This window comes from Ruditapes philippinarum, unplaced genomic scaffold, assembly GCF_026571515.1.
Source record: "Ruditapes philippinarum isolate M1 unplaced genomic scaffold, ASM2657151v2 ctg3396_1_1_1_1, whole genome shotgun sequence".
NCBI lineage: Eukaryota > Metazoa > Mollusca > Bivalvia > Venerida > Veneridae > Ruditapes > Ruditapes philippinarum.
In genome coordinates this window covers 77,273-105,042 of record NW_026865651.1, presented here as the reverse complement: position 1 = coordinate 105,042, position 27,770 = coordinate 77,273, and the positions used below count along the sequence as shown (strand labels likewise).

Here is a 27,770-nt window from a genome sequence, read left to right as displayed (position 1 = left end):
TAGAAAGAAAATTATAATGTATAGTATATAAAATGAAAATAAAGGAAATCTCAACTGGTCTATATAACATATAAAAATTTGATTGTGTCTATGCATTAAACGCATACGTCTCTTGTAATTTTGTTGTGATTAATGCTTCCGAGGGATCACTTTGTTTCCAGATTTTTGTATCTGTTAGAGTAACAAATGCTGCTCTTAGACTTTATTATAACAACTAACAATGTATACATGAAGTGTTTAAATTGACAACCTACGGATGTTATCCATTCTCAGTTTCAATAGTACATGGACATAAGCGTCTGTATGTATAGCTTTAATTTGTCTACCTTTCATTTTAACCATAGGTTATTTTTACTTAACAATTTTAATACAAACAAATAGAAAATAATAGTTAATTTCACATTGTTATTAGATTTTTAAAAATCAAAATAAAACTAATTAACACAACATGACATTAACTGCTAATAATGACAGCTCCTACCATGGGCCAAAAAAAACAAACCATTCCATGAAAGACGACGACGCTCACTCGCCAATAATTTTCTCTCTTCTCGTGTTACGTTTAATGTAAGGTTATGTAAAGTAATTTAACCACTACAACGATGCCTGAAGTTCTTTAGATAATACTAAGATTTTAAAGGGATACACAGGCAAATTAATGACAAAATTATTATAATGATCTTATGTGCTCAAATCATGCTTAAATGACATTTTCTAATGCCCCGGCAGGAGTTTATGTATTAATTCTATATTTTTGGGGTTTGAAACGTAAATATATCTATATATGTTGAACGAAATTTAGCCGCCGACAGAATCACTGAGTAGTTTTAAAAAAAGTCATGTTACTTTAAAAAAAACACTGGAAGTTACAATAAAAGATATTATAGATATTGTATGATTGAAACAAGTCTAAGCCATTCATTTGACATGTTCTTTAAGGTTTCCAGAGTTCACTGTGATACTAAATATTAAATATCCCATTTATGAAATAAAATTTAACATTATATTTACTGTTTTAAAAGATGACACATTGTAGTTTCTTTCACCATCAGTTAAAGTTTCGTTTTTTGTAAAGTAAAAGGCTATGTGTACAGTCAATATTTATTAATGTTGTAAATTTATATGAGTATTTCAATTAATAAAACTCCTGTAATCCGAGAACCTTTTTTTATTGGATCATCGTCACAAATAATGTTAAACGCAAGAATTCATGTCAGCATATGGTATAAGTCACTTTTTGAAGATGGTATTAATGATCTGATAAATAGTGTCCCTTACAGGTCGTTTTTAAGAACATAAGGAATACATTTAAAAAAAAATTTACAATTGATAATTAAAGAAAAACAGTTATTTACCATAATACAAAAAATATGAAAGTTAAGTTTAAGTCACAGTTGTCCACAATTCAAATTTAACACATGCCCTATTTAAAAGTTTAACTCACATTTCGGAATTCAATTGTCCACAACTCAAATTTGATCAATGTCCACAGTAGAATTAATACAATAAGTATCACTTCCCATACAGAATAACAAACTCCAAACTTATATATTACTATGTCAGCAGTGCAATAGCACTCAATCTACACAAAAGCACAATCGAAGTACAAACATTCATCATATATATACAATTATTGAACAATCTAGAATACTAAACTACTTAGAGAAAGAATATTCCAGAATGAACATGAAAAGAACTTTCTTGAAAGAAGATGAATGAACATGAAAAATTATATAAACATCAAATAAACAAAATTATTAAAAATGATAGTGGCATAAGTAGGTATCGAACCCACGACATCGCAATAATCAGTCCTGTGCTCTACCTACTGAGCTATTCAGGAAATAGATACTAAACACATTTAAAATAAAGCCTATATACATAACACATTGAAGCAGAGGTGCGTCATGGCAATTTTAGAGGGGCTACACTATGTTTTACAAATCGAATAGAAAAGCATATCTCACTCATTTTCTCAAAACGTTACGTAAATTATTTAAGACATTGTGTTGCGAGTATATCACTCCAAAGCCATTACAAGAGTTATAAAACATACTCATTAAACACACAATATCATAAAATTTGTTTTTTCTTATTAAGCCAATAAACATTTTAATTGTTTAACACTTAACAAGTGCATGTGTAGCATTGAAAGTTATAATACAACTGGTGAATAAGATGAGGATAAATTTGCAATAACTAATCTTGATTATTATTATTAACCATAGATACTTATTAATTAAGCAGTATCAAAAAATAAATTGTTCAGAAATGCTTGTGTGCATAATTATAGCATTTATTACACCATTTATGTGTCTTAAAGCAATCACACTATATAAAATAACCGTAGTTTTGACATCTCAAAATAGTTCAATAATATATTAAATTCTTACAGAGTTTCATTAATTTCATTAATTAATTTTAATTGTGCGTGTCTTATTTAGCTCGTCTTTGACCTTAAATTGTTTTTTTATTCACTGATTACCCGAGGAAATCAATGGATGCTTTTTCTAATTTCCCAGATTTTACATCATGTGTTGTCACCTCAATTTCTGTACCACTAAATGTAAGGCTAACTTCAACTTCACGCGACAAGTCTCCATCATGGTATGGCAGCTCTATCCTCATATCCCCGATGAATTTGCATCCCACATCGGTATATTTGGGATCTTTCATCTCTGACGCATATACGGGAAATGTTAAGGCTTTTTGATCCCTGTTCCTTGGTGTGTAAATTTGTGTTATCTGTGGCTCTCCTACTTTTACTTTTTTATTTCTCTCAACATGCTTGTCAAATGTGCCCGTGCAATGAGGTCCCGAATCAGTCATTACACGCTTGCTTTCTGGATCTACGCCTTCTATAAATGGCCTTGATACACGCACCCCATATGTATACCTCAGAACTCTTTCTGAGATCGAAGTTGGACTGTGTCCAAAAATAAGCGCTCCTCTCAATATCGACGAGGACGCTTCTGCAGGTATAATGACATCAATGCCAGGAAAACACGATTTAACCCTCTCTTGAAGCAAAGGAGACTCAGAAAAACCTCCAACCATTAAAATGGCTTTAATGTGTCGGACGGCTGGATCTCTGATAAGGTTTTCCATATGTTGTATTGTTTTGGCCAAAGAAACATCAAAAAGCTTTTTAAATACGATTGCGTCAAACTTCATCTTGTCAGCAACAAATGTAATATTTTCAGCATATGAAGATGATTCAACGGCCTCTTTAAAGGTTTGTCGGAATTTACGTTTATACTGCTCACGAAGAGTTTCGGGTATCTTCATGACAACTTTTGTCTCCTTATCAGGTTTGATTGTTCTTTTCTTAAGTTCAAAATCGCGCCAAAGATCTAGCCAGTCATCCGGGCTTTCCTGTTTGAAATCTTGATAAACACTTTTTCCTACTAAATCAATGATCAGCTTTTCAAAAGCTTGGTCTACTAGAGTACCACCCCAACCGCCTCCACTTGCAGCTTGTATTTCTTTAACAGCGCCATTAGGTTGGACTTCATGGACTGTTATATCTATTGTTCCACCTGTTAAATATCAAAATCGGTATCTTTTTCAATTATATTTTGAATCACTTGAACATATTTTTACACTTAATACACTCAAAATTTTGAGATTCTGCAATAAAATATTGTAATAATATAAAATCGTTATGGTTAAGAAACCGTCCGTAATTAAGACTAAGTGTCAGAAATAAAAACGTAATTCCTTATTCAATTGCGTTTTGGCCATAACTTGTCACTGTATAACATTTAAAAAGACTTGGTTTAAAGTTAAAAGTCAATTGATACATGACTCGATAATCAGTAACTTCACTAAACTGGATAATGTTCTAACATGGGAGAACTGGTATATTATGTCCTTATTGTACTTATTGTATTGTTCATTTATGAAATTATTAACGTATTTTTTGTTTTTTATTGTACAAAACAGTGCTATTGCATATATAAATGCGGTACCAGTCAACCCGGCCCAAAGTCGACCCGGCCTCAAATCAATCCGGCGCCAATTAAGTCAATCCGTCCCCAAGTCAATCTGATTTCTGGTTAACCCGGCCCGATTTTTATTATTATTTATTTAGCTCTACTTTTCCTCATTAACTTTTTCTACTCAAGAAATATGTGAATAATTATCATTGCATAAAAGAGCCACCGCAGGGCAGGGACAACGCTCGACTTTTTTCACGTTTTCTAAAACCAAACACATAAACGGTTTAGACAAATCTTTAAAAGGAAATTAAATAAAAACAGTTAAGCTTTTTATTCTATTTTATTGTAAAATAGGTCTGTCCTAGTCACACTTCTTGTTTTGTCCAGTTATGAATAATTTCCATAAATATATGACAAAGTTAAGGAAATATAAGCAGAATTCAATCATTTGACGGTCAATGTCATTTATTGGTCAGGGTCATAACTAAATTAGTAAACATGTTGTTGTGTGCACGTGTAAATCAAATCCATACATCAAAACTCATAAACCATACGGTAAATTATGTTTAAATTTTGCGTAAAGGAGTCATTTAAGGCATGCATCTGTCCTATGTTGTCAATTTGACCGTTCTCTAATAATGCTTATTAGATGTTCACTACCTTAATGTAATAAATAACATAATTTCATTGAAGTTATTTATGAAATCTTTGTCTAAAACATTCACTAAAAAAATTTTGTTCCCCATAATTTTATGACGGTTTTTCATGAACCCGTGATATTTTATGACGGATTTCCCTTACTTGTATGGGAATCCTTTAGATTTATTTGTATGGGAATCCTTTACATTTATTTGACAGCATTTTTTGTGCTGGACTGCCAGATTTTTTGGCAAGTATACGAGGGTCCCCATTCAGATTTTCGGGTAATTCGATTTTATTTGGCTCCGGGTAAATAGTGAAGTTTTTTGTACTGATTTTATTTTTGGACATATAATTTAAGATAAGTAAATATCATTCAAGGAAATAATTGAGAGATTTTAACGATAGATTTTTGTATTTGATGACAAAAATTGCATTTTATTATTTTATATATTAACTCAAAAGTGGGAAGCTTTGACGACTCCGTAATATTTAAATGACTGTTGAATGTGTAAGTTCTGTCAGACTCTTGACTCTTTTGCAATTCGTTGTGCCATTATTTTATTGCATCATCTGATTTTTTAAAGTTGCAATCCTGACATTATTTACTGTTAAGGGAATTTATTAAAATAAATTATTTTGTTTAAAAATAACTGATAATATCCTTAAGTGATTATTTCCGAAATGTCCAGACTTAGTTCTATAATATTGTAATCAGTCATATGTCCGTCTGTACGTCCGATCGATTCATCATTATTACGTGATATTTCGTGGCGCTCACGGGAGCACTACAATATGCTTTTATGAATTGAGAATATTCCCCATTATTAACCTTATCTGAGAGATTTATAAATATATACCTCCAGCATCTAGCACCATGTATCTCGTTTCAGCTGGGAAGGAAGCAATGCAGACATTAGTAGTGTCGATCCTTTTTTCAACTGACAAATGGCGACAGAAAATGGAGGCCGCTTCTGGTTCAAGTGCGATACTTAATTTGCGATCATCAATTCCAGCCTGAAGAGACATTGTTAGATTTTATTGAAATGGTCCACAGCAGTACTTTTGATAATTTTTATCAAAATTAAAACTAAACAATAAACTTTTAAATGAAAAATATCTAAAATATAATGATAACGAACCTGTTCACCAGCTTTTCTCATGAACTGTTTTGCTGAATCTGTCCAAATAGCCGGAACAGTGATAACCCAATGAACCTCAGACTTCTCAATACCTCCGGACATTCTGTCTTTGATAACCTTATGCATATCATCAACAAGGTATTCTATTGCCATAGCAAAAACATCAATTGCAGGTAGTTTGCGTCCCATTTCATCCGCCAACGTCATATTCAAGTCGATTTTCTGAATGCCAAAATATGAAAAATGATTGAAAAGAAAAATTCCATTATATGTAATATTTATGATCAAACTACAACAGTTAATATCAATATGGGAAAACAACATCAACGGAACGCAATCCTGACAATTTCCTGTTGCAAAAGGTAATAGCAGCTAATTGAATATCTTGCCGTTATTTCAAACGTTCGGAAGAGACTATTGTGAAACATTGGACCGATACCAAGGAGGGTTAAAAAAACAATCGTAGTTGAAAGGTGATAAAGGAGAAGAATCGAATTGATTAATTATTACTACTTTTAACAAGAGCCTTCAGAGGAAAAAAGTGTGATAAAAATACATGGAAAGACTTTTTATTGAAGTGAACGAATATATAGTGTATATTTGTTTGTTTGTGCATAAATTGAAATTTTATTTCATCGAGTGAGCTTTAAAAACAGTTTTCCCACGAGATGAAAGAAAATTACATCTTATACCACAAGCAAACAAATTTTCTTTTTTATTTTATGCTTCAAACAAGTTTAAATGAAATTTCCTCAATATTAACTAATTATAATCTGTATTTTCCACTGGAAGCCTCAATTTCGGACGAATTTCTCATAAATAGCTCAAGAAGTCTTGAGCTAAAAAATAAGATCGAAAATCAACATTAATCATTAAATAGCGATGATATTGTTTTAAACAAAAAAGTATGATAGATCCTTTTTTTAAACAATAAAACAAACATTTAAAAAAGATGGGAAAGTTACATCATGTCGAACTTAATTTTCTTTTATACACTTATAATGCAGAAAGATGTAATAGTCCTTATCATTCGACGGCCATTTTTAAAAGTTGTTTATTTCAAACGAGGAAAGAATAAAATGTGCTTGATTCTAAGGGATTTCATTTGGCTTTGATAATGTTACATCTATCATAAGAAAGAATACTTATTCGTAGATTGTAACTGTTGCCATATGCGTACACATTCAAGAAGCGACTAGGAATTTGGAAACATGGGATCTTTTGAAAAGCTGTCTTACGAACGCTTGGTAATTATTCGGGCAGATGACCGCCATTGTTTTTAAACAGATTTTACAGTTATTGCTTGTAGGATTGTTAAATATGCCCAAATGTCATCAAGAACAGTTTTGCATTATGAAAGAAGTGTAATTATCAGACTGTTAAGAAGGAAATCAAAAAGTAGAGACGAATTTGTTAATCGGTAAATGGAATTTATTGAAGTAAGTTTTATCGTTTTGATTACTTTTGAAATATAAATTATTTATAAATTTTAGCTTTGCTTTGCTTCTAAACAGCTCTAGATAGGATGGCATTGTAACCATAAATTTAAATAAAAGTGATGTACCGAAAAAGATAAATCTTTTAAAAGTAGTCTCTTCTTTCAAAAGTGTGAAATTATAAAATGATAATTTTCACTGTAAAATTATCAAATATAATTTTCAATGATAAATCAGTTATCCACACAAAAGCATGAAATAAAAGGTGGATTTAGAAACGGCAGAAATACATTCAAACGAAACATCATATCAACCGTTAACGATGCTGTTAGCAATCATTACAAATTAATTACTAATCGGGAGTTTAGATCAATGCAAGAAAAAATAATAAAGAAATGAAATAAGTTAAAGCAGGATAATCAAACTAAGCAATGTGTAACAATCAAGTAATTGCACAGTCACGTGGAACTCATTCAAAATTAAGATATTCCTTACATCGCCCAATTGTTTATGAAGTTTCATTTTAAATCTCTGAAAGTAGTAGTATCCCTCGTGTTCTCCCTGTTCTATTAGCTCTTTATAACGGTTCTCAGCATCGTAACCAAAGTTCTCTAGTTTATTGCCGCCTGGTTGTATAAGTACCACTGTAGGTGTTTTTTCTGTGATTATCGAGCCCGAATGCCATTGCTTAACAAATCCTTTCGTCGGCTCTGATTCAAATTCATGGGAAAACATAACTGCCCATCCTGAATACGTTGTTCCAAAGTCTATAGAACCAACCAAAATATTACCAGCCTATAAATAGATGAAAACATGCAATCTGATTGAGCTGATATCCAAATCATTTGATTAAAGCTTATTATTTATGTACCTAAGAGAATTATTAATATACAAAGCCCTGAAAAAAACTAGCAGTGTCAAGAAAAATGACATTCTTTTAAAAATATTGACATTACGGCATAATTTTATTTACCATTTTTATTGCAAATTTATAATTTATATGAAGTACATTAAACTGTAATCTTAACATTCAAGTGTTATGAAAGAAATAAAAAGCATGACCAAATTCAATGAATCCAATTAGAACAGGAATAATAATTATTTAGTCTCTGATTTATTTTATGCCGAATGATAGAGATAAATCATCATGTATCAATTACTATATATGACTTTGAAATCGCTATAAAGATTTTTAATTTTGCATAGATTAAAGTTATATATAGTTCCTTAGATTAAAGTTATGTAATGTCAAAATCACAACAAAATTACATGAAAATTGCAGACTCGGTTTGATTGAATCTGTACCCTTCGCACAGGCTTTAGCGGTACTCAATTTTCAAAACTTAAACTTACATAAAGTTCCATAGACTAATACACCGTATTATAATTAAGATAAACTCTAGACATTATTGAATTTGAAACAATATGTAATAGAAAGAGCATCGAAACACGAGGCTATCTGATTTGTACGAGGGGGGTGTAGCCCCGAGTATTAATCAGATTGCCGAGTGTTTTGATGTTCTTTCTCTTTTGTATCATGGTCAAACATAAAAACACGTTCCCTGCTGTCACAATATGAAACCCCAGTAAAATGTTACCAATGAATGAGCATCTGAATATGATATTTCTATTGCTTTCCCATTCTCTGCCGTCACAATAAGTAAACCCCAGCAAAAATGAGCCAACCAATAACTAATACCTGCACTCCAGTTAACGCACTGTGCATGTATATGTATACAATTTAACTCTGACACATTTTCAACAGAAACTTCCCAAACTATGATACAAGTATCTTTAATAAAAATACCTGCCCAAATACAAATTGCAATTGTTATTTCTTAGTTTTTGAAACATATAGAACTGTTAGCAATGCTTGTACAACAATGACAAAGTAATTTATTGTAGCTAAGAAAAAATGTAAACAAAGAAATTAAATTGTAAGTATATTGATATTGATGTCTCTTCAAAATAGGACAACTTTAATTTTCTAGTATTGATTTAGGTATTTCAAGTTTGACTTTCATCATGTGCAAAAGAATGACAGTATTATTAAAAGAATCACATATGAAATAATTTAAATGGAAATTAAAGTATAAAGAATAGTGTTAAATCAACAATCTACTTATAGCTTTAATTCAATACAAACAGATATGATGAAAAAGAAAAATATAAAAAAACTGTTAAAAAGGTAAAACGGCCTTGGCTTCGCAAACAAATACATTTAGGATTACTATAGATAGACCTTAAAGGGTTCATTACTCCACCCACCACATTAATTGTGTGAAAACATACAAATAGAACAATTTATTTTGTACTCGATATTTCGTTAAACTAATTTTTACACTCAATGTAAATTATACTGAGTTCTGATGTAAAATAAACAGTACACTAGTAAATGTAATGAGATCGAAACGAAGTGTAAAATGTTTTGTGTAAACAGAACTTATCTCAGCGATAAAACACACTTGGAATACCTTTAAACAAATTGAACCCATGATATTTAATTGTTCACATAAGAACCCGATAAGAATACAATACGAGAGTGTTTCAAAAATTAACTTTTCATAAACATTTTATTTAGTAAACAGACCCTTTATAATATCACACAAAATACAATAAAATGTTCTATTTAAAGTATGTTATAACGCATATTATATTCAATATTTCATGGACCATATGTTAATGATCGAAATAAGTAGTTTTATTATTTTTACTAAAATTGTGATGCTGACTGATTTTCATGTTATAAACTGATCACATATCCATGTGAAAACTAATATAGAAACAGACAAACAGGCACATAATGCCTCAGACTGAAACAAATGAATTATTAATCTTCTGAAATGCTCTTATGAGTTTTAACGTTTATGTAACGGTTTTAGAAACTTTAAAAATCTTATTTCCTGTATTTGAGGTATAGTAAAAAAAATGTGTCTTTAATGTTACACTTCAATGTTGTAATATCGTGGAAGGTAGCGTAATATTACAGTTCATCCTTTCCTGTATCTGAAGGAATGTTAACAAGTCGAAACTCGCAATAACAAAATTGTGATAAGATGGTATGTCGCGCGATATAAACGTTCATATCTATCAAGGTCAAAAACAATCTGGAAAGTTCAATAATCTAATATAAAAATCTCCTGTCCCCTACCTTCCCCATATAATGTGTTGTTGTTTTTTTATAAATACTAGTACGGAATACATCTCAACTTTAAACTATTGTAAGATATCATAGTTTTTGAACTTATAGAAGCATGTTTTCGTTTGAAGTAATTTGCAACTTTTTTCTATTAACCGATTTTTGACAAAATGTTCATTAAAAAACATGGTTTCTGTTTGGAAAAATCACCTGATCGTATGATTTTTTCTGAAGCATCTCTAAGAATGACCTAGCGCTGAGAAAAAGGAAGAAGTAAAACAATAATTACTCACCATTTCGCTGCTGTTTTCAAAATGGCTACAAGGAAGTTAAATGCATTGCGCGATTTTAGGAAACGGAACTAAATTATAATATAACACATTCAACTATTTTGCTGTAATAATACGTGACAATCTCTGTATTTCAGTTATTATCATTATTATTATTATTATTATTATTATTATTATTATTATTATTATTATTATTATGTTCTTTCATTATCAAATGAAAAGACAACATAGTAAGAACCGAAAATATCAATAAAATGCGTTATTATTGTTACCTTATAAAGCTTAATCTATATTATCGGAGGGAGAGCATGTTTAAAAAAAAGAACACCGGCATATGCATGAAGTCCCTTATCAGTGTTAATTGGCTGTTTAACACCGTTTTATTTCCTTCTATGTTTCAAGCAGAGATTAAAGCCGCTGCCGATTTTTGTACTTGGCTGTTATATTTCGCACCCTACTGTCTCTCAGGCATTAAGATTTTTTTTAGAAACAAATAACTTAAGGAGAAATGTTTCATCTTTTTTTCAAACATTATCTAATCAATTTTAATACAATTTAAACCTACGTGTCAGACTGTTTTACATCGGTGATCGATAAATCAGTTTACATTCCCAACCCATGTTAGTTTAAAATAGCGTCAACCTTGACATCTTTATCAGTTTAGAATTGCTTATGAATTGCAATAAATTTTACTTATATCAATCATATCAAATGATACAGATAAAACCCGTTGCGTTAGTGTATGTGGGATTTTATTTATTATCACTTGAAATAGTTCATATGTTGTAGCGTGATTTGCCAGTTAATCAAAAATGTCGTATTTAAACATAGTTTTTATTTTCAAAATACCTTATATCATTTAATCCATATATCTTTTTGCGGCGGGTCAAATCTACTCAAAGTTATACATCGCTGATGATAATATTTGTATTTACCTATTGATTAAACACATTATGAATATTTTTATACAAATTGAACGTTTGCGTAATTTGATCGTTATGTTATTATGTGTCGCTGTTTTATTGTTTGTCGTTTAAAAGCACGATAAGATTGTTATACGAGCGTTAAAATTTTAACGATTGAAATAGATACTGGCTGTTGTTTATGTTATAAAATGCAAATGTATGAGGATATTAATATATTCATGTGTAAACTAATGAAAAGACAAACAGATTAGTATATTTTGTTTCAAAAAGAAATAAATATTTCTTCTTCAGAAATAGCAATCATGTGTTTTTATAACGTTTAAATAATGGTTCTATAGAATTTAAATGCTTATTTCCTGAAGAAAATAGCACTGAATGTGAAATTCATGTTCATAAAAGTAGCAAAATGCGAACAAAGTAGTACTTTGACTTCCATACTAAATGCTAAATCATTTTAACGGTACTAAATGCCAAATAGAAGCAAATGATGTTTCGGGTAGATAACTTGTCAATATCTATTTGGAAACTGTAGCCGGCCACCATGAATATGAAGCTTGATCGATATAGGAGAAGTTTTGAGATATAGTAAAAAGCATTTCTGGAGAATAATGGGTCTTTAATGTTACACCTGTAAATGTTGTAATTTCGTGGAAGGTAGCATAATACTACAGTCCTCTAAGGAAAGCGAACAAGTCGAAACTCGCACTTACAAATATTGTATCTCACGCGACATGGACATTTACATCGAACGATCAAGAACGATTCGGAAAGTTATATCAAAGTATTTCGTCCACTGTCTTCCTCTTTCAATGGTTTCTTCCGAAAATAAAGACTATATCTCGACATTAAATCAATTTTTACAGCCTTTGTGTCATGTTTTCTTTTGAAATAAGTGGCATTTTTTCTCTTTTCCGATTTTTCACGAGATATTAATTGAAATAAAAATTGTTGATTGTATCGCATGTATAGAATTATCTCTTAGAATGACCTTTCGCTGAGAAGTAAAATAATAATAACAACTCACCATTTCGCTGCTGTTTTCAAAATGGCCTACAAGGAAGTTAAATCCATCGCGCGATTTTAGGAAACGGAACTAAATTATGATATTAGATATTGTATTATTTTGTTGTATTAATTATAAATACACGTGAGAACCTCTGTAATTTGGTAATTTCTTCTTTTTTTTCATTAAGACATAAATAGAATATAATCTTATTTTGTTACTTCGATTTTATTATTATCATTATTATTTTGGAATTAGAATAACCTTTTTATATATCTTTTTTTAGCCTGTGTTTAAACTTGCTTCTGTTCGTAATATTAAAGTTGTATTTTTTCAAAACTACCCTGACCTATTTCGTGCAATATAAGAACAGAAAGTAGTTGGTTAAAGAATTAATATCAGTCACAGTGGAAAATATAATAACATATTTCTGTTCGTGATAAGTTGTAATTATTTAAAACTATCAATGGTTTCTTTCGTACAACAGAAAGTGGTAGGTTTAAGAAATAATATCGGTCTCGTTGGTGTTTATCGGCTATTTAACACCGGTTAAGAGTTTTGATGCCAAATAATTGACCGCGAAGACCGTATACCTAAATGGTTGATTTAGTGTCATCAAACCGACATGCTAATATGACTAAATAAGAGAATTCACTAACGCTATTTTTTCAAGTAATGAGTTTTTCAGCTACCGAGTTTCGTATTGGGCTGTAATGTTTCGCATTCTACTGTCGCTAAGGAATAATAATCAATAAATATTCATCCCCGCCCACGTCAGTTTCTAATGACGTTGTTATTTCGCCTTTATAAATTAGTTGCATACTCAGAATTGCGTAGGAATTGCCATAGATTTTACTTATATAAATCATATCAAATAATATGAATAAAGTTGAAAATTCTTACCACAATAATAAACTATTATAATAGTATTTTCCTTTATACAAAAAGTTTAAGTTGAGTACAAGTTACTTTTGAACAAGTCAATTAAGAATATATATGAAATGCTCTGCAAATATTGCATCAGAAATTACTTTATTATCATAACACATGCATGTTTAATTTTTGTACCTAATTTCAAAGATGTAGAAAATGAATGGCCTAGAATATGCTACCTTGTACATAAAACTTCTAGACACGGTTTGAGACAGTCTGTTCATAGTGCAAGCATCCAGCGGCTTAAGCGGTATTCAATTTTCAACATTTTATGTCCCAAGAAAAATAGAATAACATTGAATACAGGGCAATTTTTACACCTGCCATACAGTTTGACACCTGCTATTGTGAAGTAAAATAATCTGGAAAAGAGGTAACAGACATGCAGTTTACCTGTACGAAGTGAAGAAGATATAAATGTACCGTTGTATATCATGAAACGAATAGCCGAGCATCTGTTAAAGGTTTATCCACGGAACATTTGGCAATTTTTTTGTAGGAGCAGGTAATTAAACAAGTGATCAGAACGATTTTATCTTTGAACTCCCCTATAAAAATAGATGTTCAGTATAGAACTTCATAAGAAAAAGTTTAATAAGATTTTGTTTATGGAGTACAAAAATATATCAAATATAAACATATAAGTTCTTCTAGAACTGCAACATTTTCATTAACATCTAGTAGACCGCCGATTTTATGCATTTACCGCAGGCATACAAACTTTTAGACAATCTGGAAACATTACTCAAATTATGTAATAATACAAAGGTATTTGTATTGTAACATGTAAGAAGATAAAAAGTAAGGTGTTTAATGAAAAGGGTTTAATACAAAAATAAGATGAAAGGCACATGAATGACCGAAGTGAGGAATACGAAGATAAATAGTATATTTAAATTAAATGCATGGTATACCAACCACAACAGCCAAATATTTAATCAGTTAAATTACTAGAAAAGCCAAAAAGTGTGTTATGCATTGAAACGAAAACAAACCGAGGCTGCAATTTAATTATGTGTCTAAATTTCCACTATGTACTTATAGCGAATTGTGTTAAGTATAGAGCGATATAATAAAAAGTTGTACTTCATTTCTGTAATCAGTGTTTTTATGTTTATACATTTTTTCAAGATATACTGCACGAGCTAATCACAATACCCATAGCTTTCTGAGAAGCGCTGGGTCCTCGCAGCGGCTATGGATCATTCATCTTAGAAACTTTGGATAAATATTGCTTCTTTGTCTGTCATCGATAAGTTTTATTTATTTTAATTTATATCACACACTGAGGCATGAGCGCACATATGTACTCAAATGCATAATGCAACATTCTTTGCCATTAAGAAAACACTGCTTATAGCAAACTCACTGGGACATTCAAAATATGTTTCGTATACCCAGGATTTGTGTTAAGCGTTTATTTAATTAGTTCCCTACATGAGAAGTTTAAAGAGAACCTAGTAAATATATATATGGTTCTTTTTGGTTTGCTGAAATAACAATTTTTGAACGTTGAAACATTAAATTAGTTGGATTATCATGTTAAAAACAACAATAAGAAGGATGGCGTTTTGTATTTATTCAAAGTACATATTTATGATATAGCTTTACACACTACTGATAAAGAAATATCCAATGCAACATTTATAATTTACATCTTATCATATAACAGGCTATATACAGAGAATGTTTCAGATACTATTTATTTTTACTAAAACTTGCATAGGACCAATTGAATTCCTGTCCATCAAACTGCATTTAAAAACTTAGGCTGTAAAATTAAGTTGAACGACAACGTACCTTTGCAGAGAAAAAAATCAAACCTTTACAATCATTCGCTAGGTCAATTACAAACAGTATCACAAATAAAACTATGTCTTTAAATGTAAACAAGGTCAAATTTCTTTAACCATCAGTTACATTTTCGGTTTATGGAAAGTTAAAGGCTAAGTCAATATATCTTTTACATGAATATTTCCATTATGAAAACTCTTTTAATCCGACAACATTAAGTAACTCGAGAATTCATGTCAATATATTGACACTATTTTTCAAAGATGGTATTTATGATCTGATAAAGTGTGTCAATTACAGACTGCTTATTAAGTTCATAAGTATTTAGCTGACTCGAAGTCATTTTTTATTTTCTGTCGAAAAAACTAAAACGCAAGAGAAACTGTACATGGGAGTTTTTGTGTAATATAATATAATATAATATATAATTTGTGTAATATACCAAATTGCAAGTAAATGATGTTTGGTATCGTTTCTAGGGTGCTTCTTTACCTTCATATTGGTAGAACCTAATTTCATATGGATGTTTGCATAGACGTAGAGAAACGCCATCGCACTTTCAGAAGCAGTATAATTTACAATTCGAATAAAAAACCATCAATCCCTCATGCCATGCAACGTTACATCGTAATGTAAGGCGATTTTGATGTGTATATCACTCAAAAATCATTTAAAGTGTCATTAATATACGGTTTATTTAACTTATTATACAAACATCATCAAGAATTTTGCATTTCTGGTTTAAATGCTGAAGCCCCATGAACATTTTATATTTGTTTAACTCTTATAGTTATAATGTGATATTTGTATATAATATGAGGATGAATATGGTTCTTGTTAAGCAGTTACACAAATAAAATTTTCCAAAATGTATGTGTGCAAAATAGTTATATTACTTCCACCATTTACGTGTTTTAAAGCAATCACACTATAAAACATAACCGTAGTTTTGTTATCTCAAAATAGTTCAACACAATATTAAATTCTTATTGAGACACGATTTACAGTATCATTTATCTTTATCATACCTGTTTTATTTAACACGTCTTCGACTTTTTGATAAAAAAAAATGTTTTTATATCTACTTTTCACTGATTACCCCAGGAAATTAATCGATGCTTTTTCATATTTCCCTGTTTTTACATCTTTCGCTTTCACCTCAATTTCTGTACCACTAAATGTAAGGCTTACTTCAACTTTACGCGACACATCTATTTTGCGGTCTTGGAGCTCTATTTGCATTTCCCCGACGAATTTGCAACCAACATCTGTATATTCGGGATCTTTCATGTCAGACGCATATATGGAAAAAGGAATGATTTTCTGATTTTTGTTGACAGGTGAGTAAGATTTTACAACCTGTGGCTCTCCTACTTTGACATTTTGATTTCTCTCAACATGCTTGTTAAACACGTCCCTGCACTGAGGTCCAGAATCAGTATTTTCACGCTTGCTTTCTGGATGTTTGCCTGTTATGAATGGAGTATAGATACTTATACCATATGTATACCTCAGAACTCTCTCAGAGATCGAAGTTGGACTATGTCCAAAAATAAGCGCTCCTCTCAATATCGAGGAGGACGCTTCTGCAGGTATGATGACATCAATGCCACGAAAGCAGGATTTAACCCTCTCTTGAAGCATAGGGGACTCAGAAAAACCTCCCACCATTAAAATGGCTTTGATCTGTTGAACAGTTAGCTTTTTGATAAGACTTTCTGTATGTTGTATTGTTTTCGTCAACGAACCATCAAATAGTTTTTTAAATAAAAATGGGTCAAACTTTATCTTGTCAGCCACAGATGTAATATTGTCAGCATATGAAGATGTTTCAACAGCATTTGTGAAGGTTTTTGTGCTTTGTCGTTTATACTTTTTACGCAGAGATTCGGGTATTCTCATGACAACTTTTGTCTCTTTTTTAGGCTGGATTGTTCTCTTCTTCATTTCGAAATCGCGCCAAAGGTCCAACCAATCTTCTGGCTTTTCCTTTTGAAATCTTGATAAACCTTTTTTCCTACTATGTCAATGATCAGCTCTTCAAACGCCTGGTCTACAAGAGTTCCGCCCCAGCCACCACCGCTTGCAGCTTCTATTTCTTTAACAGAACCGTTAGGTTGGACTTCATGGACTGTAATATCTATTGTACCACCTGTAAAATAAAATATACTTAATCATTCGCATTTTAGACTTATCTACCTTATTTTTTTATCGACCTCAAAGTTAAACCGAGGAACCAAAGGGGGTCGTTATATCTATACCTTAAAATGAATAGTTTATGTAGATATGTAACCTTTTCTTTTATTTTGTCAATAGATTGAATTATGTCCTGTGTATTTATTATAAATATCTTTTTATAGAAGCAAAATCTGACAGTGATAAGGCCTGAATTACCATCATAATCTTCTTCAAGTACAATTTTGTATCACTTTAAAAAAACTTAATATAGTTTGATTTACTCAAAATTTTGAGAGTCTACAATAATTTTTGTTTGTCTAAAGAAACGTTTTGGTTAAGAAATAGCCCAGTATTTATTTACAGTTCAGTTCTATTTTAATTTCCTTATTGTAATTTTATGCTTGGTCATAAGGTGTCACTGTACAATATTTGAAATCCGTAGAGTGGTTGGATCAACGCTCAACGTAGACCAGTGCTCGGTGCAAACATCATGATTTAACGAATATCTTACGAAATAAAAGCATAACACTAAAAAGCTATATACTTTAGCTTTATCAAACTTTTATTAGGTAATTTAACCTCCAATATGGTCACGTAACCCTATCGCATCAGACCAGACAAAAGGGGAGTAACTGTATGTTTAGCAGATAAAATAGCCACATTTTGCCTTCTTGATAAGCACAGGCATAGACGGATTTAGATTATTAATAATAAAAAAAATTAAAAAAATGTTAAAATCTTGTCCATTTGTATTCGGTTTCGACTTTTACAAAATTAACAAAAGACATTTTTAACAACACAAAGTCAAAATATATAGCCAACGTTGCACCGAGCATTCGTTTAGTTAGAACTTAACCGCACTCATTTACCGCAGATACTATAAAGGTCATTTTCGTTCTTAACGAATAATTGGATATAAAACTATTGGACAGAAGCATTTACTTTCAATAAATACATTATCAATTGTTGCTTTTTCGGAACATTTACCACGATTTTGGGCCGGGCATAGGTCCAACAACTCTAGATCTATTAATAAAAATCAATTCATACATATCTATCTTCAAAATTAGTGTTAGGTTTACTACGAAGGGGTACAAAACTTACTAAAAGCAAAAAATAGGATAATGTTCCTACACGGAGACATAAGCATTAAATGACCGAATTTTACCCCAAGGTATTTGCAGTTCATTGATAATAATGACCATTTAAAGTGTTTTGTTTTTTAATAACTGTATTGTACATATCAGTGCTATGTGTTTCTAAATGCCATGTATTTGATGAAAGGTATCAGTATGTAATCTTTTACTGTGGAAATTTAATATCACATTAACGCAATATACAAGTATTTATAGGTCATAGAAAATCACAAATTAATGGGGTAATTCCCCATATGTCATTGAAAATTTATTATCTGAAAACATCTATGAATAGTTACCATGTTATTTGAAAAGTGAAATGATAAATACATAAATGATTAGTGTTTATTATATTCGTCACAATCAGGACGAACATGATATTTTGGGATTAAATTAGACCGCGCAACTGAAAACAAGTCCGAAACTAAAACTCATTTTAGAGTGACTTTCAAAATGTATACAGCCGAACCAAACGAAAAGCACTGTAGAAGTCCAGCTTCTTTTTCCATTATTTTACTCTCAAAGAATAGCAAAACAGTAGATAACAAAAGATATAAGATTCCTTATCTACATGTTTAATGGACTGAGAATATCCCCATGTATTCATGTTATCAGATCGATAAATATATACCTCCAGCATCTAGCACCATGTATTTCGTTCCAGCTGGGAAGGAAGCAATGCATACATTTGAAGTGTCGATTCTTTTTTCAACTGGCAAATGGCGACAGAAAATGGAGGCCGCTTCTGGTTCAAGGGCGATACTTAATTTGCGTTCATCTATTCCAGCCTGAAGAAACATTGTAAGTTGATGAAATTGTCAGCAGTAATATCGAAATTAACACTAAACAATAAAGTTTTAAATGGAACAAATCAATGAATATAAACATAACTAACCTGTTCGCCAGCTTTTCTCATAAACTGTTTTGCTGAGTCTGTCCAAATTGCCGGAACAGTGATAACCCAATGAACCTCAGACTTCTGAATTACTCCGGATATTCTGTCTTTGGTTACATCATGCATATCATTTACAAGGTATTCTATTGCCATAGCAAAAACATTAATTGCAGGTAGAGTCTGTCCCATTTCATCCTTCAACGTCATGTTCAAGTCGATTTTCTGAATGGAAAATATGAAAAATTAATGTAAAGGAAATTTAAACATATGTTATATTTGTGGTTAATATCAATTTTGGAAACAAATTCAACGGAAGGCAACCCCTACAATTTCCTGTCGCACAGGGTAATACGCATCTTTAGCAGCTAATTGAATCACCACCGTTACTTCAAACTTTCGTTAGAAAGTAAACGATAGTGGAACATTCGAACGATGCCCAGGAATGCCAAGTAATAAGGTATAGGCAACCAATCGTAGTGGTGGGGTGATAAAGAAGAAGGAGCGAATTGATTAATTATAACAATCAAAAAGAAACTTCAGGGGTTTAAGGGCTGATGAAGTTACAGGGGAGGACATTTTATTGAGACGAGAAGATATAAGAGAAAAATAATAAAAGAAATGGCAAGAACACTTGACAAAACATACAAACGAAACATCTTATCGTGAACCATGATCGATGCTTTCCTTTGTTGATCATTTTATTATATTTAAATCAATTTAAGTGAATAATCAGAAATGAAATAAGTAAAAGCAGGATTATCAAACCAAGCAATGTGTTACAACCAAATAACTGCACATGTGGAACTCGTTCAAAATCAAAATATTCCTTACATCACCCATTTCCTTATGAAGTTTCATTTTAAATCTCTGAAAGTAGTAGTATCCCTCGTGTTCTCCCTGTTCTATTAGCTCTTTATAACGGTTCTCAGCATCGTAACCAAATGCTTCCAGTTCATTTCCGCCAGGTTTTATAAGAACCACTGTAGGTGTTTTTTCTGTAATTATTGAGCTTCCCGAATGCCATTGCTTCACGAATCCTTTCGTCGGCTCTGATTCAAATTCATGAGAAAACATAACTGCCCATCCTGAGTACGTTGTTCCAAAGTCTATAGAACCAACTACAATATTACCAGCCTATAAACAGATGAAAACACGCAAGTTGATTAAAATGATATCCACAACCAAATGATACAAATCACTTATTTAAGCTTCATAGTATTACGTACCACCTTAGCCCATTATTATGACACAAAGCCAACGAGATAAGCAATGTCAAGGAAAAGGACACCCTTTTAAATTTAATGACAGTTAGATATTAATTTGTCATTATATGTTGGAAACTGATAATTTATTTAGGTACATCATCCCAAGAACTACATTCTTATGATTTATCAAATTCAGTTAATCAAATTAGATCAGGGATGCGTTTCATAAAGACCTATTTTAGTCGTAAATGCAAAACTGTGATAAAACAGTGTTTCAAGAAAAATCTTAAGTACAATTTTAAGACTAAACTTAGGACTTTTTCTATGGGTGCCTTAGGGCACTCCTAACTTTTGTATTAAGTTGTAAATACAAAAATACGTGCTTAAAAATCATTGCAGCTCTTGTTTCATTGACTGATGTATAATTATATACTTAAAAAGTGAAGAAAAAGTTATTAGATCTAGTACCTGTAATATTTAATAAATTGTTGTCACTGTTATTATTACACTCATTTAATATGAATTATGAAAAGTTTTGGTTATGTAAATACAACCCTAAATAAATACTTTTAAGGTGAATATAACTTTTATGAAAAAAAACATGTTCATGTTTGCTAACCAGTGTAATGATAGATTTCATTAGTGAAAGAAAATCTGTACCAGTATTTGTACATACTGACATTGTGACTGATCAAAATGGCAGTTTGGCGAATGTTCTATGTTCAAGATTCAGTAATTTTTTTAATTAACATAAAATCAAAACACACCTATTAACGGATAAGGCAGTCAAGTGCATTATTACACGATATATGCATGGCATATAAAATATGAAGTCAGATATGACGTCAATAAACCAAATGACGTCAGAAAAAACAACTTCCGCGCTTAATAAAGATCAAATGTTTTTATTGACTATTTTCATGGAAATAGATCTTTTTTCAGCCGTAACAGTAAAATAATGCACGTTTAATCATTCAAATGTTTTGTAATAAATTACTTAAGGCCTATCAACTTTAGTTATTACATTCCTGCACATTTGAACTCGAAAAAGGCTTCATCCTACAACAATTCACTCAAAATTTATTTTATTTCATAAATATTAAGAAGATATTTTTTTGTTTTATTAAAATATGGAATATATTTTCAAGAAACATGTCTGCCTTATGCAATTTTAGAATATTTTTAAAAGAAAATCAAAACATTATTAGTCCCCTTACATTATAACATAAATGATATTAAGTAAGGTAAAAATAAGAAATAATAATGTATAAATGTCAATTATACACCATTCTTTTTTTTTCTATCATTCTTCACTATTTCACATGACGATTTCTTATTTCATTTCCACAAGTGAGTATTTTTTATCTCCATTAGCAAGATTGTGTCTTAAGAGTAAAGTTAGGACTATTCCTAAGTGCAAGACTTAGGAGTTATTCTTGAAACACTCCTAAGTGCAATCTTATTCCAGTCCTAATTTTAGTCTTATGTTTTCACGATACTTTATGAAACACACCCCAGAAATAATCATAATTTAAATCAATTAACTCTGATTATTTTTTATGAAAGAGGTGTATCATCATGTATCAATTATCAATTAATTTACTTTCTGTACCAGGTAGGCATTAGTAAAAGTTGTTGTTTTTTTTTATTTAATATCTGGCCCCTCTATTTATCATGGGCAGTGCATACGAGACGTAGATCTATAACTATACAACTTTAAATGATTTACAAAACATCTGGAATAATGTACAATAGTACTTAAAGCAGCACGCCTCAAGATTCATGCTAATTTTTATGAAATATTTGGAAATGTATTTAAAAGTAAAATAGTGTGAGGTGAACAAATAAAGTAATTTACATACTCCAATTTGCACATACAATCCAAGAAAATTCCAAAAAGTTGTCAACAAATGCAAAATAAGCCCTTTCTGTGTTAGTAATGGTTATAAAATACTGCCAAATCAGTTCTAAACTGTACTGTACATAACATGTACAATTTAACTAGGGTATTGAATGTTTTTAGATGTATTGATTTCTTGAAATATTTTGGCACACCTGGATGCGTGCTGCTTTTTTTTTGCGCGCGGAGCTTCTTAATTGCTGCATTGCAGCAACATCTGTACTTGTTTTATAATGGAATGGTATGAACTATCCTTTACATTTTATTTGAAAATAGCCAATGAGATTCCAAAATTTCAGTTTGTTATTCTAAATTGACCAAGAAAAAAATCTTCTTATCTGTTTTTTACAGGAATTGAACATGTATTTAAATGACCTTCGGCCAAAAAGATACAAAGTGAAATAACTTATATGAAAATACATGTATATACTCCTAAATCACCCGTACAAGAATAACGTTTCTTCGAAAATGATTTTTAGCTCGGTTATTATAGTTTTAACATAGGGAGAACTATCCTACTCACACCAGTGTCGTCACACTTTCGGTTAAGTTTTCCGTGTTTCAAAACTTTGGATACATGTGATAACTATCCTCTGGGGCAAAATTAAGCATGGCAATTAACAAGGACAATAACCCAAAAATTATGCAAGTGATAGTTATTGTTCATAATCACTGCATTTTGACTATATGAGATATATCAGTCTATAGAAAGTGAAGTGAATGCCTACTATACTTTGTCGAGTCATGACCTATACAAACATTAAGTTTGAAAAATTACATACCAACTCCAAAATGATGCAAAAATAGTTATTGTTTCTTTTTCTGCATAAGATTTTTCAATCTGATTTATATTTTTGAATTCGATACAGTAAGTAATATCCCGCACAAATAAGTTGGAAAAAAATGGCATAGAAAAAAATTCTTTTAGATAATCAATATGTAGTAACGTGATTTGTCAGTGAAACAAAAATAGTATTTATAAACATAGTTTTTGGTTTCAAAACACATTATAGTATTAATGCCAGTGTCTTTGTTTGGCTACAAGTCAGTTCTACTCGAAGTTGTATATATCTGTTGAAAACCTTTGTATTTGCCCGTTGAGAGTACTTTTAAACAAATTGAACGCATAGGTAATTTGATCGATATTTAATTGTTCACATTTAAGAACCCGAAAAGAATACAATACAAGAGTGTTTCAAAAATCAGCTTTTCATTAACATTTTATTTAGTAAACAGACCCTTTATAATATCACACAAAATACAATAAAATGTTATATTTAAAAGTATGTTATAACGCATAGTATATTCAATATTTCATGAACAATATCTTACCGATCGAAATAAGTAGTTTTATTATTTTACTAAAATTGTGATGCTGACTTATTTTCATGTTATAAACTACAAATGTGTTAGGATCACATATCCATGTGAAACCTAATACAGAAACAGACAAACAGGCACATAGTACCTCAGTCCGAAACAAATGAATTATTAATCTTCTGAAATGCTATCATGAGTTTTAAAACGTTTATGTAACGGTTTTCGAGACATTAAAAATCTTATTTCCTTAAGAATGTAGCACTGAATGTGGAATCATTTGTCATAATAGTAGCCAAATGCGAATTAACTATTATTTTGACTTCTATAACAAATGCTTATTGACTACAACTGTACTAATTGCCAAACAATAACAGAAGAAAAAGGCGGTTCAGGTACATGTAAATAACCTGTGAGTGTGAATAACAATTTGTAAGCTTTAGCAGGGTAACATGAATTCAAAGTTTTGGGATAATTATAGGAAAGCTTTTAGGGTATAGTTTTAAATCATAACGGGTCTTTAATATTACTCTAAAATGTTGTAATATCGTAGAAGTTATGGTAATATTACAGTTCTTTCTTTGAATGTTAAGAACAAGTAGAAACTCGCAATAACAAAATTGTGATAAGATGGTATGTCGCGCGATATAAACGTTCATGTCTACCGAGGTCAAAAACAATCTGGAAAGTTCAATAATCAAATATAGATATCTTCTGTCCCCTACCTTCCCCATAAAATGTTGTTTTTTTAAATACTAGTACGGAATATATCTCAACTTTAAATTTAGATATCATAGTTTTTGAACTAATAGAATCATGTTTTCATTTGAAGTAATTTTGCAACTTTTTTCTATTTACCGATTTTTGACAAAATGTTCATTAAAAAACATGTTTTCTGTTTGAAAAAAATCACCTGATCATATGATTTTATTTTAGAAGCATCTCTAAGAATGACCTAGCGCTGAGAAAAGGGAAGAAAGAAAATAATAACTCACCATTTCGCTGCTGTTTTCAAAATGGCTACAAGGAAGTTAAATGTATTGCGCGATTTTAGGAAACGAAACTAAACTATGATATAAAACATTCAATTATTTTGCTGTAATAATACGTGACAATCTCTGTATTTCAGTTATTATTATTGTTGTTATTATTATTATCATTATTATTTTATTATTATTATTATTATTATTATTATTATTATTATTATTATTATTATTATTATTATTATTATTATTTCTATTATTATTAAGTAATCTTTTTTATATAACTTATATTAGCTAGTGATAAGTTGTTGTTATTTAAACTATTTCTTTCGTGCAATATAAGAACAGAAAGTTTTTGTTTTTAGTAATCAGATCGGTTTCAGCGGTGTTTATCGGCTATTTAACACCGGTTTGGAGTTTTGATGGTTAGAAATTGGACACGATTATGCTGCATACGAATTGCAATATATATTTTTTATTGACAAGGATAAAACCCGTTGTGTATTTGTAAGTGATATTTTATTTTATTTTATTATCATATGAAAAGACAACATAGTTAGAACGGAAAATATCAATAAAAGTGCGTTATTATTGTTATCTTGTAAAGCTTAATCTATATTATCGGAGGGAGAACATGTATAAAAAAAGAACAGACGCATAAACATGTAGTCCCTAACCATGGTTCTTTGACAGTTTAACATCGTTTTCTTTCTTCTTTGTGTATATTGACAAAATCATGAGGAATGTTAGAATTGTAAATAAACGTACGCACTGGAACTTGTCGGTATTCGTTTGTCATTTTTTTCAGTGTGCGGCAAAGATTTGCACAAACGCGAGGGACAATCAATGACTGTTAGTTTTTTAGACGAGGAAAAATCATGAGATCAAATGGAATGGAAAACTTAAATTGTTAGACTCTTCCATGGAAGAAAGCTAGAATTGCTGAACAATACAAGAAATCCTTACAGCTATCGTGTCAATATCTATAAATGTATACGTTAAGCTAAGGCTGGCAAACTCTTATCTTCTCCTCAGAGAATCTTGCTCTGGAAAACCAAAATATTTAAAAATGTATATCAATGCATTTATCAAAACATGCTGCGTCAACAACACTGAAAACGATGTGAACAACATAGCAGACTGCAGTACTGTTAGCGGCAATAACGTCAAAAATTCGAATGCTACAACATGTCCTGTCGTGTATTCATCCACTTTTTAAGTCAAGATATTGACTAGTTAATCGCTCAAACACCTTAAGCATTTTTTCAAAATATGAAATCTTTATTTTGTTTATTTAAATCTATAAGGTCGCTTTAGAGCAAAATGAATAGCTGATGATATCCAGGGTAAGAAAATATCCTGATACTAAATGAGTATTTTTGATACATGGGGGAGATAATTATTACTATATATCACGCCTTTTTGCAGAAAGGACTCACTTCACTACCATGTTTTACTTCGTCAGGACCTCTTGTTGGGTCATATGTACTTTTTCACATGTGTGCATGGTGGACATCATGGCACAAAATACTTCAGCAAGTTCACATCTAGAACACGACAATAATCAAATGTATAGCAAATGGGCGAACTTTATGAAATACTTTTGTATACTAGTAACTAGAAATTACAATAAACACGTCTTTATAAGTCGCAGACAACCACAATATCTTTTCATAACAAACGCAGTTTTGAATAACGCCAATGCCCGTAAGAATGGCATGCTCGAACGCAAATATTAATCATTCTTTTTTGGCGATTTACAATAAACGCGCTTAAAAATTCAAAAGTATGTTTGGTGTCTAATAAATGGTTTCTCATTTCAAATAGATATTGTTTCACAACAAAGAGATATACAAAGTATCAAGGTTGTCGATCGAAATGAAATAAATCTGGTTAACAAATAAGTACACCAAAAGGTATTTGAAAGTTTAACTGTTATTTCTTATCTTGTGAAAACACTGTATTTAGAGCATTTTGTGTGGTTCTTGTGAAATGTGCTTTATTACTATAACGAGAGAAAGCGGTTGATTGGTTATGAAACAAATTATCTTTACCTTTGTTCTAGCTTAAAATGTTCATTTTACATGTATATGTTTTGATCAACCTCATTGATTGTTTTGAGACTTACGAATAATGGAATTCAAGACGTAATTTTATGAGAAATAACAATACTATTGAACAGTTTCAGGCAAAACTTCTCATCTTATAAGATAAAATCCTGAAAATATATCACACAAGCTATCTTTTGTTATTGAGTCAATGCTGAGGAGAATTCGAGATGTTTTCCTTTTAACTGTGCCTCATGTACAAGTTTAATCGAAATCGCTTTTCAAGCGTAATAATATGACTGCTTCCTGCAACCTTTAATCTAAAGGTGGCGACTGAATCTACCGGTGTTTCCAGCACATGGTCTGCACTGTTTGCTTTCCAATCAGTACATTCCGTTACAGAAAAGAAAAGTCTTATCAAGTTGAAAGATGAAATAGTCCATTTAAGATAATAGTTTTTAATGTGGTAAACGTCAAAAATACCTCAGGTCAACTTTTAATTATGTAAAATATATCTTTATCATTATAATTGAAAAACAATCTTTCCAAACTTATGAAAATCATCATATTAAATGAGAACATATATTACAACAAAACAGAAAAAAATGCATTTCTTTTATCTATATTGAATGTCTAAAACTTAACAATATGTATTTCAAAATTAAGCATTGCAGTCTCCAAATTTGGAAAGATCTGTGTGTGTACATCTCGCCTTTTCGTATTCGCAACTGAAATAAGTATATATTGATATATATAGAATGTATGAAATACATGTTCTAAATAACATTAAAAAAATCGTTTTTATTGCTAGCTCAATCCGTTTACATGTTTTAATTTTGTCTGGACATGAGGCAAAAATAACTCA

The 27,770-nt window shown here is 30.8% G+C and overlaps 3 protein-coding genes across 4 annotated transcripts; all 3 read right to left on the bottom strand.

Annotated features, from left to right (window-relative positions):
- Nucleotides 1-634: 634 nt before the first annotated feature.
- Nucleotides 635-12,619, bottom strand: LOC132729902 (heat shock 70 kDa protein 12A-like). 2 transcript variants are annotated; one of them, XM_060715742.1, is made up of 5 exons: nucleotides 12,538-12,619; nucleotides 7,654-7,953; nucleotides 5,723-5,944; nucleotides 5,441-5,597; nucleotides 635-3,539 (listed from the first exon to the last, which is right to left on the bottom strand). In XM_060715742.1, exons 1-5 carry the CDS (start codon nucleotides 12,538-12,540, stop codon nucleotides 2,482-2,484), a joined length of 1,740 nt encoding a protein of 579 aa, XP_060571725.1. In that variant the 5' UTR covers nucleotides 12,541-12,619; the 3' UTR covers nucleotides 635-2,481. The 2 variants fall into 2 exon arrangements, with proteins under 2 accessions (XP_060571725.1, XP_060571724.1); XM_060715741.1 differs by lacking the exon at nucleotides 12,538-12,619 and adding an exon at nucleotides 10,591-10,720 and having other exon boundaries at nucleotides 638-3,539.
- A 2,392-nt stretch (nucleotides 12,620-15,011) lies between these two features.
- On the bottom strand, nucleotides 15,012-20,633 carry LOC132729901 (heat shock 70 kDa protein 12B-like). The gene is made up of 4 exons (XM_060715740.1): nucleotides 20,284-20,633; nucleotides 19,453-19,674; nucleotides 19,189-19,345; nucleotides 15,012-17,395 (listed from the first exon to the last, which is right to left on the bottom strand). Exons 1-4 carry the CDS (start codon nucleotides 20,524-20,526, stop codon nucleotides 17,187-17,189), a joined length of 831 nt encoding a protein of 276 aa, XP_060571723.1. The 5' UTR covers nucleotides 20,527-20,633; the 3' UTR covers nucleotides 15,012-17,186.
- On the bottom strand, nucleotides 16,339-17,145 carry LOC132729910 (heat shock 70 kDa protein 12A-like). The gene has a single exon (XM_060715749.1). It carries the CDS (start codon nucleotides 17,143-17,145, stop codon nucleotides 16,339-16,341), a length of 807 nt encoding a protein of 268 aa, XP_060571732.1.
- Nucleotides 20,634-27,770: the final 7,137 nt, after the last annotated feature.